At 45.8% G+C, this 14,919-nt stretch overlaps 1 protein-coding gene across 3 annotated transcripts in view; it reads left to right on the top strand.

The window, feature by feature from the left end:
• The window catches only part of ST7L (suppression of tumorigenicity 7 like), a 1,501,068-nt gene that overhangs the window by 1,474,044 nt on the left and 12,105 nt on the right, over positions 1-14,919 (top strand). For 2 of the 3 annotated variants that reach the window (XM_078644468.1, XM_078644466.1), the window contains exons 15-16: positions 7,140-7,216; positions 11,446-11,509. In XM_078644468.1, coding sequence (XP_078500594.1) covers positions 7,140-7,216; positions 11,446-11,497 — 129 coding nt within the window. In that variant the 3' untranslated portion in view covers positions 11,498-11,509. Of the gene's footprint in view, positions 1-7,139; positions 7,217-7,407; positions 7,491-11,445; positions 11,510-14,919 lie in introns of those variants that run through there. The other variant, XR_013594902.1, reaches the window with a different exon arrangement.

Genomic DNA, 14,919 nt, shown 5'->3' with positions numbered 1-14,919 from the left:
AAAGCAGAATGGTTTCACTTCAGGGCTGAGCCATCCTTCTAGTCTGTTTAATCCGAAAATGCTGCATCTTTAAATGCAGTAACGGGAACTGCAAAACTTAAAAGGAGTAAGTAAACACTAGACCAGATGCAAGGCACAGCAAGGAAGGAAGGGAGAGAAGAAACCAGCTTAGTTACAAAACAAACCTCTCTGTTTTCTTAAAATCTTGTGGGATTGCATCTCTAATTTCTTTATGCAGGGTTCGACTGACAACAAGTACGAATGTTCAGATGGATACGTTTTCATGAAATTCCTCACCTTAAGAGTATTTCGCCTATGTGCCAGACTGAAATTTTACCCAAAAGCCTCCCCCCCCCACACACAAACACACCACAGTAGCTCTCCAGCAACACCAGAGCAGATGGTGCCATGTGTTCCTGGTTTTCTGCACCCCATCAGTGTGGGTCCAAATCGCTCACCGTCCTTCACCAATGAAATTCTCAGCATTTTAACAGAAACTAGGTCAAATGGCTCCGCCTAAGATTTCAGGGCTTGAACCCTGTTGCATGTGCCGCAAAAAATGTCCGTATCGAGCCACACGACATCTGCATGTGGTGTTTGAGCTGGAAACAAGATGTGGGCTGTGACTCCTGTTTATTGAGGCAGCCGAAGGTCATCCGGTAGTCATGGCATTTCCCTTTTTTCTTCATCTGTATCTCCTGACAGGACATAATCGAGCAAAAGATCTTGCCAGAGAAAGCACGAAAATCGGAAGGAGAAGTCATCGTTTTCCTTGGGGAAATTACTCTTGCTCCCAAGAACACAAAAGAACATTTACTGAAGAAAAAAATCCACACATTGAAAAAGAGAAAACCAAAGTGTCCAGCACTATTGGCCAACCCTTGGCAGGTCGATACATTCTGTCTGGCAATGCTGGATTTTCTCTTGACGCCTCGGGCACCCTCTGACCTGTTTCCCAATGATGAGTGAAGTCCTGTGCGTTTTGCCTCTTCAGCGGCTCCCAACCTGACACCTCAGGGCTCTCACTGCACATCAACAGCTGTAGCCCTGGAGCCTAAGGATTGAAAGCCTGTCTGTCAAAACCACACGTTTCTTCCCTCTCCACAGTTCGGGAGGCAGCCCATACTCAGCAATCCTCCATGATCAGCACGCTCGCAAATAGTACCAGCCCGGTGGGCCGAAGGGAAAGGGTTTGAGAACAAACATCCTAAAGCAACCAACAAAACAAATTCCCATCTGTCCTCTGTGGAGAAAACACGCACTGCAGTCACCACTATTGTCAATGAAATGGAATTCTCTGCTTCTGAATGTTCTACTGTCTGAGAAGTTCTTCTTAGGAACACTAACCAACTGTGCGAGTGTATGTCTTTCAGGTCTGTATTGCCAAAACCTTATGACCAAGGTGAATGTGTAATCAAAGTCCTCTGCAAAGAAGAGCAGATATGTTCTTCTGTTAACAAATAGGAAACACTTAGACATATTACTCATTATGGTCAACGGAAATGTACACACCTTAATTCGCAAAATAATTTAAGCAACAGGAATTTGTAAATTTTGGGGAGGCATAATTGAGGAGAATACCGTCACTTCATGAGATATTCTCGAGAATTGTCTTGAAATCACAAGTCTAAAGTTCATAAGTCTTACATTCACTTTCAACACTGTTTCATCACATAATCCCTTCATACATAAAGTTCATGACTTCTCTGGAACGCTTGTTGCTTCATAAGAAATTACTTCTTTTATTACGTTTACAGTTTTCACAATACTGTTACATCATCACATTATACAAGAACTAATGCTATTTCATGATGAACATCGTAGGAGTTACAGATTTTCCTAAAACGTTTAGCTATGATCAAACCACAACCCATATGAATATCTGCCCTCAGATGGCTGCCTAAAAACGGGTGTTGCTTAATAGTCTGCTAACAATGAGATTCTCACATCTCATGTGTGGCCATATCCCATGAAAGTTTGATGCGGGATGTCTCTTGGTTTTGCAATGTCTCATAACATCTTATAGGCGACAGCAGTTAAAAATGTTGAGAACACTTACATTCAGTATTTCATGCTCAATGTACACAATATTACAAATGCAGCCTACATGTCAGTCCACTGGGCCGACACTCCAGAAGGAGTCTCATAGCACTGATGCCACAGACAGCATATTCGGGATAGTTGCTGTGAATTGGCTTGCTAAAGGAGGATTAGCTGCTGGTTTAAAGGGGCAGATTTACAAGCCCCTGAGCCACTTTTGCGTCACTTTTACCTTGGGAAAAGTGATGCAAAAGTGGTGCAAGGGGCTTGTAAATCTGTCCCAAAGTGTTTCAGTATATTGCAGCCGACTTGGGCCTTTCCCCCTAGGATTCCTGACATATGTAATGCGCTGTCACCTGTTCGGGAGCATCCCTCTCATTGTCAACGCCAATCTTGGAGCTATCAGTGGTCACCTTTGAAGCCTTCACAATCATAAGAAATCATTTGAGTGTCAAAAGAGTTGATAGCATGATTTGATTATGAATGCCTCTGGTCTCTGGGGCTGTTCTATCCATGCCTTGTGGGAACTGGCAAAATCTACAGTGCTCAACCTACCAGACCACATGAAATACTTTTTGTTTGTGCAATGGTGAACAATGGTATGGATGCCTTCAAACAAATCCTTAAAGTGTGGCCTGGACTCTGAAGACACCAATGCTTGGTGCATGGGTGAGGCTTTCACGCAAAACACTATCACACTTAGATGAGTTCCACTGGCTTTCTCAGGAGATGTCCTGGCAGCCCTCAAGGCCATACTTTTCGCTGGTAAGCCACTGTACAGAGAGAAGGCTCCCTACTCCCTGGATGCGTAGGAGTGATACAGCTTTGGCTCACTTGCTGGGCGTAGCTCCATCAGGGAAACAGTTCCTCCAACAGTACATGAAATTTCAAGGCTTTTCCAGGACAATGCAGTTCAGCTGCAATAACTTTCTCAACCGATACAGATGCCCCGACAAGTGTACCACTTCTTTTGGAGCAGTAGCATATATAGGCAACACCATCTCCAGCAGCAGCAGCTGATCCAGACTTCTCTTTCCTCTGCCAACTTTGCTGATACAGCCATCATCCAGAGGGTGTGGAGATGCTCTCATTTCTCTGCCTGTTGGGAGACGACCACAAAAGATCTTTGAGTCTTCCAGCTAATCCTAAATGCTTATTCCCTTCTATTTCTGTCCCCATTGCCTGCCTTCCTTCCACCAGAAAATGTTCTCTGGAATATGCTTTGATTTTAGAGACAAAACTCCTCTCCGTATAGAACAGACCGGCAACATGGGTGGTTGATTTGGAGGGAAGAGGCATGGAGTTGTATTCCCTTTAGATCCTGGACCCCAAGAAAGACAGGGTTGTGAGACCCATTCGCAAACTTTATCTCTTGATTCTGTTCATTCTGCAGGAGAATTTCAAGATCCCGTCCCTGAGCCAAGTTTTACCGGCCTCACTTTGAGGGACTGACTGGCATCTTTATACTGCAAGGATGCCTGCTTCCATCTGCCAATCCTCCCTGACCAGAGATGTTACCTGAGGTTCAGAATGGACTCCAAGCACAATTAGTTCATGGACCCATCGGTAGGACTGATGACTGCACCACATGTCTTTTCTTAAATGCCGGCAGAAGTGAGAGCTCACTGACAGGGCCAGGAGTCCATGATATTCTATACTTGGATGACTAGCTGATGAAGAAAAGAACATCTTTAGTGCATAGTAACGTTCCTCCCCGGCTAGGGCTTTACTATGAATGCCAAAATCTCGCTCCAACACAGAGGTAAAGCTTCAAAGGAGTGGTACTGGACACAACCCACATTAAGGTGTTTGCTCCTCAGAAGATCGAGGATAATTCAGGTATGATTCCAATGTTTCTGACTGACACTAATCCCGGTTTGCATGTCTTATGTCTGCTTGCTCTTGTGTCCTTATCCATCCTTTTGTTACCTCACACGATGGAAGATTAGAGCCCTCAGTGGTGCCTGAGAAGACAAAGGTTGAATATTAGAGGAACCTCTCTGCTCAGGTGCAGATCTTCCAGTCTGTTCATTCAGCTCTGCACTGATGGGTGGGCCATCCAAACCTCTTGAAGTACCCTCCTTCAGCCCGTCCCAGGCATGGGCTACTGTAGTCACACACGCCTCCTTGCAGGGTAGGTAATATGACAATGGGAGGCCTTTGGTCTATATTGAAGTAAGTGCTGGAACTGCAGGGGTTAATCTAGCTATCCAGGCATTTCTGCCTTCGATTTCGGGGGGCACCATTTAGGTTCTGTCAGACAACGTCACCACCATCCATTATATCAGTAGACAAGGCAGTGTCGTTTCCTGGGCCCTGTGTTGTGAGACAATCCCCCTGTGGTAATGGGATAAGCAGCAGGGTTTTTCCACAGTGTTGGTTCGCCTTGCACGCTTCCTCAGTGTGAGCGCAGATGCTCACAGTCATCTCTCACTGGGGAAACACAAGTGGGAACTGCGTGGGTAAGTGACAGAAGTGATCTTCTCCGGATTGGGCTGTCAATATACAGATCTTTTCAGCATGGCCTGGAAAAGGAAGTGTCCTCAGTTTTGTGCTTATGCTTTCCTCTGAATGGTTCTTTCGGGATGTCTTCAGGTTGAGCTGGCCTCAGGGCTTGTTCTATGCGATATAAAGTTTCCACCAATTACATTTCTGTCGAAGGCCCTGTGGAAGATGTGGGATGATTGAGCATAGCTGATTTGCATCATCCCAGACTGAGTGAGGGGGATTTGATATGCTGTTCTGTTGACACTGAGCCCCTTTTTCTTCTCGTGTACAGAATATACCTGCTCTTGCATCAGTGAAGTTAGGTCCTCCAACCAAGCCCCAAAATACTGTGGCTGTATGCATGAAGATTGAGAGGTACCAGCTAGAGTTCTATTGCTCTCCTGCTGAAGTTGCGGACGTCGTCTTTGCTGCCAGGTTATGAAATCCATTTATGTTGTTGGTGGAACATACCTGGTGTGAATCGGAAGACCCAAATCCTTTTCAATCTCGCTTTTCCAATGTCCAACGATTTGCTCTGTCTCTTGCTTGGTAAGGTCTGGCACCAGTGACAATTAAAGCTATTTATGTTCCCCCATCTGCCTAAGTGTCTGTCTGATCAGCCACAACCATCCTTGTTTAGATTGCCTCTAGTGGTGTGTTTTCTAAAAGGTTTACTTCAATTGTCACCTCTTCCTGTGTTCATTGTTTGTGTTACTTGAATCTTGTGTTTACTGCTCACGACATCCACATTCGTGCCAGTGCAGAATTAACCAGATCGGCTTCTAAATCTGAAGACTGTACTGTTAGTGGTAATAGCTTCAATCAACAGGGTCAGAGAACTCCAGTTTAAGCACCTTTCACAATTTTGTGTCTATAAGTTGATTGTTCATGCCTGATCATTTTATTTTCCGTAGGCAGTATCCCCTTTCACATGGAAAAGCATTAATCTTTTATCTTTCTTGTCTCATCCTTATCCTCCCAAAGAGGAAGAGTGGCTGCATAGACTGGACCCAAGACATCCTGCGTCCCATTACCTCGATCTCACTAAAAAAGTCAGAGTGGAATGTCAGCCCTTTATGGTCTTCGCCAGAGTTTATAATGGCAAGGTGATGACTGACCACCGATTTCTAGTTGAGTCATCCATTGCATCACGGCCTGCTATGCCTTGAACAAGAAAGACCCTCTGAAGGACATTCGTGCCCATTCCTATAAGGCCATGGCTGCTTCCACTTCTTTCTTTAGGTAGAATCTTCAAGCAGCTATGTGGTCATCCTTGCATCTGTTTGCTTAACATTACACACCACCATACTGGGCATCTTTTCATAGTTAGTGAGTGCCTAATCGAGATACTTGTGGTGAGGAGCTCAGAAAATAAATGTTTTGTTGAGCATTTCTGTGTAGCTGCTGATCAGATAGGCTTCTACCGCTGTATTGTCCTCCGTTTCTGTAGGAAGATAGGATCCTTCTAGCATGGTTACTCCCACTTTTTGCCTGGTGTCAGTGTGTTTTTGACGTGGTTTTCTGGGATCCTGCCAATCAGGACCCCAAAATCTATGCTTTCTCCCCTAAATTGGTTCAGGTAATAACTTTGGTACCTCCACAGTTGGCTACTGGTGTACCCTTATAAGTCCCTTATATATGTTACTCAGGTACACCAGGGGTCTCCCATGGGCTGCAGCATGTATTGTGCCACCCATGGGAGTCCACTTAAACTGTGACTACAGTCATTCCATTGCAGCCTGTGTGAGTTTGTGCTTGCACCTCTCACAACAGATATCGTTTCCTTATTTCTGAGGTCACTGCAATTAAAGCCTATAAGTCACCCCTAGGGCAGGCTCTTCAGTACTGAGGGCAGGGAGCTTGGTTACAAGTGTGATGGTGCCCCTGCATGAGCAGGGCACCCCTACAAACCCCGGAGTCAATTCTCCAGACTTTGTAAGTGCGGTCAGCCATTTTAAGACATATAGTGGACATCAGTCATTACGATATGCCTAACTGTATAATGGCTGCAACTTACCTGGTTATGCTTGGTATCCAACATGTTGGGATCATACCGCAATACCGATTGTAGTGTTGGAAGTATGATCCCATGCACTGGGACTCCCTTGTACTCCATGGTAACAACCTTTCAGGGTCTGCAAGCAAGCTAGTGCAGCTGCCGACCACAAACACCATTCTGCCCTCCTGCTGCTGAGCCAGGCTCGAGCAGGGGAAGGTAGAACAATAGGTTTCCTGTCGCAGGGAGGTGTGACCACCAGCCAGACAAGATTTAGTGTATTGGGCTGGGATGAGGGCACTTGCCAGCACCACCAGACTGCTTTGGAGGGCACAGACGGTGCCCACCTTGCAAACTCGAGTTTGTGCCAATTCAGGAACCCTTGGTTCCTGCACTGATGCAAAACTGGACAAAGGACAGGGGAGTTTCCTCGCCACTGTCCATGCCCTCATCTGAGAAGGACCTCCGAGTCGTTCCAACCCTTTCCTTAGGGTACTTGTAGCAGTCTGTTGAAAATAGCAGAGACAGGACTATGAGACTGTACTTTATTTTGTGCTGGTTTTATTTAGTTCAATAAGCTTTACATTCTCAAACAATGTCTCTATTCATCTCCTAGGGTCTTCCTGATAGTGTCCTCCCAGTTCGGGCCAGCCACAATTGTCCATCGGAGGGAAAAAGAAGAAAATATCTCAGGTAAGTCTTTTGTTTGTTTCCTTCCTTATTTTTCTTAATCCTCAAGGAATGGGAGTGTGGAAGAAAATACTGACTCACCCGCACCTTCACCAATGAAATGTCATAAGGAAAGAAAAAAACAATAAAATGGTTGCTGTAACCCGTTTGTTTAATTTCTCTATCTCTCCTTTCCCTCCCCCCTTCAATATAAGAAATCTTTGATGGCAGGTCCTTTCCTACCCAAAAGGCCCAGAGTCGTCAACGCACCTGAGAGGGCCACGTTCCTCCGAAGCAGGTCAGTTCACAATGCTGTTATTTTCCCTGATCCTCACTTCTCACCAGAAGCCCTTCCGCGACGTACACTGTCTGTTCTTGGCTAGTGTCTGGTGCCTCAGGTTCTTCGGGCTGGTTCCTCTACTGAGTCTCTCTCCGTCAGTCTTCTAGTTTCAGTCCTCTCCAGTCGCTCGGGGTGGTGCCGATGACTTTCTCGGAGTCGCCCGGTTTCCAGCCAAACTCATCCTCTGAATTAGCTGGGCTTTATGCTCGTTACCTAGTCACCTGAGCACGCTCGGTTCCTGGGATCCCGTCTGCCTTAAAGGGACCGTCTTTGATCAGGCAATTGCTGCTGTCGGGAGATGTGGTAGGTGGAGGCGGCTGAAAGCAAAGGAGAGGAGAAACGTAAGGGGGAAGTGCGTCGTCTTTTCCTTCTCCTGCCTCGACTGTCTCATTGTATCCTGTCACATTGTGACATACTCCTCCCCCAGTTTTTTCCCGGTCAGGGAAATGAGGAGTATGCAAATGAGGAATACGAGAGAGAAAGTCGGCGTTTCCACTGTCAGAGCCCTTGCGATGCGTAACCTCAAACACAAAGGGTTGTAGGGATACAAACCGGTGAAAAACACGGGGGTTATTACCCTTGTTGTGGCTCATCCATTGTAAAGGGGCATGGTCTGTATATAGGGTAAATGGAGCTCCTTCTAGATAATACCGTACTTTATCTATGGCCCACTTCATGGCGAAACATTATTTTTCTATTACTGGATATTTTCGTTCCTGGAGATACAATTTGCAGCTAATAAACAGCACAGGAAATTCAGTACCGTTCTCAGATTTTTGGGACAGAACGGCCCCTAGCCTAGTATCAGAAGCGTCGTTTTGTAATATAAAGGGTTTATGGAAGTTAGCAGATATTAGGACAGGACTAGAGGTTATGGTCTCTTTGAGTTCTTGAAAGGCTCTGTGAGGGGTTTAGTAGATCCTTTGTTTTTATGTCCTTTCTATAAGATCAGTTAAAGGAGATCCAAACTCAGAATATTTGGAAATGAACCATCAGTAATACCCCAAAAGGCCTTTAAAGGCTCGGACTTCCCTCTAGGTGGTCGGAAAGGGAGTGTTTTGGATTGCCTTGACTTTTTCTTGTTGGGGGCGGGGCTCGATAAATCCCTTTCCCAAGTGATACCCCAGGTACCTGACTTTATTGAACCCTATTTGGATTTTTTTGCGTTAATACATAGTCCTGTGGCCTTTAGGGCCTGAAATACCCCCATACAATATAAAAGGTGTTGCTCGCACCTGGGGCTAAATATTACTACATCATCCAGATAGGCTGATGAATAGGATTGGTGGTTATAGAGTACCTCATTTATAAGCCTTTGGAAAGTGGCTTGGGCTCCATGTAAATGGTAGCACCGTGAATTTATATAGACGGGTAGGAGTGCTAAAAGCCATTTTCTCTTGGTTCTCGCCTCTTAAGGGCACTTGCCAATAACCTTTGGAAAGGTCCAGAGTGGAAGTATATTGGGCTTCTCCCAATCTTTTAATTAGCTAGTCAATCCTGGGAAAAGAGTAAGAATCAAATTTCGAAATGGCGTTGACTGCTCTGAAATCAATACAAAAATGAATCGAGCCATCTGGCTTTGGGACTATTACAATAGGGGAATACCAGTTACTCTGTGATGGTTTTAATATTCTCATTTTCAACATGTTTTCTATTTCTGTTGAGACAGCGTTTCGTCTGGCTGCTGGAATACGATAAGGGTGTTGTTTCACTACCTTTTCGGGAGGAGTGATTATGGAATGCTCTACCAGTGTTGTTCTACCTGGAAGGTCGGAGAAGATGGTAGAAAAAAGGGTTAGGATTTCTTGAAGGGAGGCTTTTTGGTTTTCAGTCAAGGTCTCATTGATAACTAACTGGTAAAGAGAAGACGTATTTGGGTGTGTTTCTAGGACAATTAAATTGTTTTTTTGGGGAAGGAGTCTTAACCACTTTAGCAGTATTAGGAGCCCGTAGGCAAAAAGCATCTGGATACCCAGTTGCATTTACCACTATAACTAATACATACAGATTCCCTTTTTTGGGCTTGGGAAGGGGGCTTTAAGGTCCATACCCACTCTCTCAAATAATTTTCCAATTATCGAGAGTGGCTGTAACAGGACTGGAGGAGGTTTGTACAGATTTTTTCTTTGACACATCACACTCCTGACAATATTTTGCTATGTCGCCAAATATACCATGCCCATAAAAATGTCTCAAAACATTTTGAGTGTTTTTTAGGGTTCCACTGTGACAGGCGAGGAAGAGTGAGTGAGCAAAGAAGAGGACATGCTCTCAAAATTGTTGGGGTAACACTAACTGGGGGATTCATTATGTTTCCCTACTTGGTATAATAGTTAATTTTTAATCAAGAAGTAAAGATAGCTTGTTTGGAAAGGAGAGGGGAGGTTTCTAGCTTGCTGCCCAGCCACCCGAAGGGTAGGGTCCTGAGCCTGGGCATGCCGAAAATTCCTATCGCACACCTAAGGAGCTTGAATAAGCAATTTCCGGGTTGGGTAGAGCTTGTCCTCGTGTTCTCTAACTTTATTCCTGAGATGGCTTAGGAATTCAGGGGCATCTATTCCTAGGATGAGTTTCTCTGCCACGTTGTCCCTTACTCCTACTTTAACTTGCATAGGGTTCCCACTGGGTAGCTTAATGGAAACAACTGTCACTGGATGCATTTTGACGTCACGTGAACACAACATATAGGTATTAGGGCTTTGGGACGCATCCGAGAGTCTTCTAAGAGGTTTGCTTGTATGAGCGACTGAAGAAAGCAGGAGTCTAACAAGGCAGTGACCTTTTTTCTTTGACAAAAAGACTTACATAGAAACAGGAACCTAACTCGTGTGTCTATAGAATGGCTTTAGGCAGGTAACTAATGTCCATTGGTTCTTCCGTATTTTTCTGTTGTGGGCAGAATCTGGCTATGTCGGCCCACAGTCAAAACATTTTGGTCCTTTGTATGGGAAAGAATCACTTTCATGGGTCTGGACTTTTGGCAGTTGTGAGAGTGGCTTGGGGTTCTTGTTCTCTCCCTTCATGTGCCCCGGGTTGGAACGGATGACCTGTCTGTTTCACAAGGTAAAGATCTGGGTTGAGCCTAGACCAATGTAGTTGCCATATCTACTGCCTGTTCTATCGTGAGGTGATGGTGTTCTCGTAACCACAGTTGTGTGGGGAAGGGAAGCGCTTAAGTAGATGAGGGCCATTATGTCTTCTTTGCTGTTCGGCTGTGGTCTGCCCCTTTTATCTGCTGCGGTTTTCCATTTAAAAAAAGGGTCTTCGGGTTATCTCCAGGCAAGCCTGTTCCTTCCTGAATTTTCCTTTAATTGCTTCTGGGTCCATTTCCAAATGATCAAGTATAATCTCCAGAATTTCTCTAAAGTCTGTATTCCAAGTGTGGTTAGCCACATGGTATGCAGCACGAGCCTCCCCGGTTAAAAGGGGAGCTACAAATATTGGCCACTTCGCCTCAGACCTTAGCTGTTCTTTCAAAGTTTACAAAAAACTTTTCTGGGTCCTCCACAGGAAGATATTTTTGATGGACTAAATTAGGGTATCCTGTTTGGCTTCCCTGACGGGACTGTAGATGGGTGGTCAACTGGACTTGTTCTTCGGCAACCTTCTGGATGCACTCACCTCGCTGGGCCATTGAGGCTTTAAATAAGTCCCGATGCGCCTGGGCGAAGGACATTTGCCTTTCCAATGCCCATTCTAACTTTTCTTGTCCTTTTATTAATTGTTGAATAGGATTCTCCATTGTAGCAGTCTACTGGAGAGAATGCATGCATTCTCCACCACGTGTGGCACTTTGTGGAAAACAGCAAAGACAGGAATGTTAGTTTTTTCTTTAGTACTTGTTTTATTTCCTTCAATAGGTGTTACAGTCTGAAACAATATCTCTTTTTGTCTCCTATGGTCTTCCTGATAGTGTGCTCCCGATTTGGCCCAGCCACAATCGTCTCTCAGAGGAAAACAATTAAAATAAATCTCAGGTAAGTCTTTTGTCTGTTTTGCTCTTTATTTTTCTAAATCCTTATGGAATGGGAGTGGGGAAGAAATAACTGCTATTCACCAGCACCTTCACCAGTGAAATGCCATAAGTAGAGACATATACAGTAAAAAAAACATTCAAGTGGTTGCTTGTCATCCGTTTTGTTTTATTTCTCTATATCTCCCTTTCCTCCCCCTTCAACATCAGAAATCTCTGACGTCTGTTCTTTCCTACCCAAAAGGCCCCCGAAATATCCACGCACCTCAGAGAGCCACATTACTCTGCGAACGTGGCAGGTCAGTTCACGATACTGTTCTCTTCCCCGATCCAAGCTTCTCCAAGCTTCTCACCAAAAGCCCTTCAGCTACCTAGACCACTGTCTGTTCTCGGCAAGGATCTCAACCCTCAGGTTCTTCGGGCTGGCTCCTCTCCTCCTGAGCCTCTCTCCACCAGTCTTCTAGTTTCAGTCCTCTCTGGTCTCTCGGGGTGGTGCTTGCGACTTCCTCTGAGATGAGCTGGTTTCAACCAAATGCGTCCGCTAAATCAGATGGCCTTTGTGCTTGTGACGTAGTCATGTGAGCACGCTCGGTTCCTGGGATCCTGTCTCCCTTAAAGGGGCCGCCTTTGATCAGGCTATCGTTGCTGTCAGGAGACTTGGTAGGTGAAGAAGGCTGAAAGCAACGGAGAGAAGAAACATAAGGGGGAAGTGTCGTCTTCCTCTTCCCCTGCCTCAATGGTTTATTTGGATCCTGTCACTTTGTGACAGTACTTAAGGGATCCCGTGTGGGTGGGTCCTCAGATTTGGGTGGCGACCAGACTCAATCCTGAAACTACGGCGCTTTTCAATCGTCTGGACACTAAGACTTCGACTAGAACTGAGATCGCACCAAGGAATACTCCTGCTGCTCCTGGTGTTGCTGTTCTTCAAGTCTTCTGCATCATCTGTGCTTTATCCAGGTTCTCCAAAAGACCTGTGGGCATCAAGGACACCCGAAGAAATCTCCCTTGGAGTGAAGGCTTCACTCACCTGCATCTGCAGGCACAGCAATGAAGCTGACTGGTCTGCTGCATCTGACGTTCCATGAACATCCCAAGTCTCAGCAACACAGGTGGTGGTTCTGTGGATCCCTAGAGGCCTGACCTGTCTTCCCTGCAATTTGGAGGGCAGTATTCCTTGTTGAGGCTGCTGGAACCGAACCCCTTTGCCCCACGTTGACTTACCGTTGTCAAGGCCTGTTGGCGCTGCACTCCAGAGATCTTCGAGCTACAAGAAGCTCCAGCCTCCAGCACCTCACTTCCTGAAGAACAGAGTCCTCCCTGCATCTCCTACATTGTGAACCTATGACTTTGGTGAGCTCCTTGAGGTCCTCCTGCAACTCCTCTGTCCCCAGCCCATGGGTCCTCCTGAGGGTCTTCTCTCACTTCATTGGGCTCCCCTGCTTGCTTGGGCCTTCTCTGACTCTCTTGCCTTTGGTGAGTCCCTTGGACCTTGCTGGTCCCAACGTTTGCTCCTTTTCATTCTCCATGCCAGTTGCAGCTACTAAGGCTTGTGCTCCCGCCAGACACCGACCACCAGGACACCTACATCCAACCTGGGACAGCTTGTGCATGGCTCTTGGTCTTCCTCAGCATGGCCTGGTCCTCACAGCTTCAGTGATAAGGTCAACATTGTCTCTCCTTATCCTCTCGACATCGGTGGGCATTGTGCTTCTGTCCCTCCTGATCACCTCTGAGTGGCATAGACTCTGTCCTCTCTGCTAGCAGGTTCTTCACTCCTAGAATCTACACTTGGCCCAGAATCCCCCCTTCTAATTCCACCCAAATCCGTCACAGTCTTCAAACAGGGGCATCTTCCTTGAAGTCTCCCATTGTCGTCTAAGGCAAGTTCTGATGTCACTTTACCCCTATGCACCCAGCTTCCCTGGTGCAGGTAACCGGCTTCCTCGGGCAACCACGGGTGGGGTGGCTACCAACCTTCTGTCTTCCAAAGGTTTTCTTCGGGGTCCTCCAGGAAGAGTCCTTCATTAAAACTGCAACAGGGACTTATCCATTGACTTCTGTTGGGCACGCGACTGTGTTTTCACTCTGCACACAGCCTCCATGGGATTCCTGTGTACCTACCCTGGGTGTACCCAGCTCCTCCGAGTTTCCTGGTCCAAATCCTGTTATCCTTTGTAGTTCGCATTCCACTTTCTTAATATATGGTTTGGACGCCCCCTGGAGTGTATATTTGTGCTACTTAACTGATAATATCAAAGTATTCTTGTGTATTACGTTATCATCTCTGGGTAGTAGATATACCAATGTATTAGTGATTGTGTTCGTAATAAGTAGACTTATTTTTTATAGAAAAACTGTGTGGTTCTTTTTCACTTAACTTACACTCTTGTTTAAAGTTGGTAAAACAAGCTGCTTTACACTCCTTCAAGATAAGCCTTAAGGCTGCTCTCCACAGCTACCACTTTGAGAGCTTTCTATCAGTGACCACTAAAATCACCAAAAGGGTTGTCTGGATTAGTGCAAGGTACATCACTTCAATAAGTGTGCATATATACCATGCCAGCCTCCTAATCTCTCCTTACAATGTAGCCACAATCTTCACACTGTCTGGGAGACTGCATGGTCATGCATGACTCTTCGACAAGAATGAATAAATAATCTGTATCTGCTCTTCAGGTGGTTTAATGCCCCTCCACCAAGAACGATCTTGGTCCATCCATTGTATCCATTAAAAACTGGGCAATGTGAGCATGGCCCATGCTTGTTTGAGGGGGTAGATGTGAGTTTTGGGCAGCAGGACTGAAGTAACAGTGGGGAAACAACATCCTCATTAGTCAAAATAATGATCCTCAATACTGAAGATAAAATACTTGTTCACACTTAAATAGAAACAATTGGAGGAGCTAAGAGGTGTGGACTTTTTATACAGTTTCAGTTTTGGAGGGATGTTCCTGTCCCAGACTGAGTTATCTGCACTTTATCCCAACGGTGGCGCAGAAAATGGGCAAACTGGTAATGAATTTATCTTACTTGAAAAAAAGCTGTAATGATGTCCCTCTCGCTGTGATGAATCACATAGCGAGACCCCGGTGCCTCCATTCACATTCCCTCCCAATTAATGAAAGACGCCTCCCGCCTCACTTCCTGTCCTTTTTTTGTCCAAATATTCACTTTTACTTTCAGGCAGGCACGGTGTTTACGCTCCAGCACTTGGGCATTCCCGTCTTGCCGGCCATTCGTGTATAGTTCTGGGGAACTCTGCTGTTAGGTATTCTGCTGCTATGGTGAGTGTTTTATCTTTTCCCCGGGGCCTGCGTGGTGTTGGCACCTGCACATGTTGCCGCAGGCTTGCCAATGGATGCTTGCTGCTGGGCTGCCAGGCCGGAGGTCTGTGGTGCTTGCCTCCGAACG

Source organism: Lissotriton helveticus, chromosome 5_1 (genome assembly GCF_964261635.1).
Source record: "Lissotriton helveticus chromosome 5_1, aLisHel1.1, whole genome shotgun sequence".
Lineage (NCBI taxonomy): Eukaryota > Metazoa > Chordata > Amphibia > Caudata > Salamandridae > Lissotriton > Lissotriton helveticus.
The sequence above is the reverse complement of the archived record's forward strand: the minus strand, read 5'-3'. Positions and strand labels throughout refer to the sequence as shown.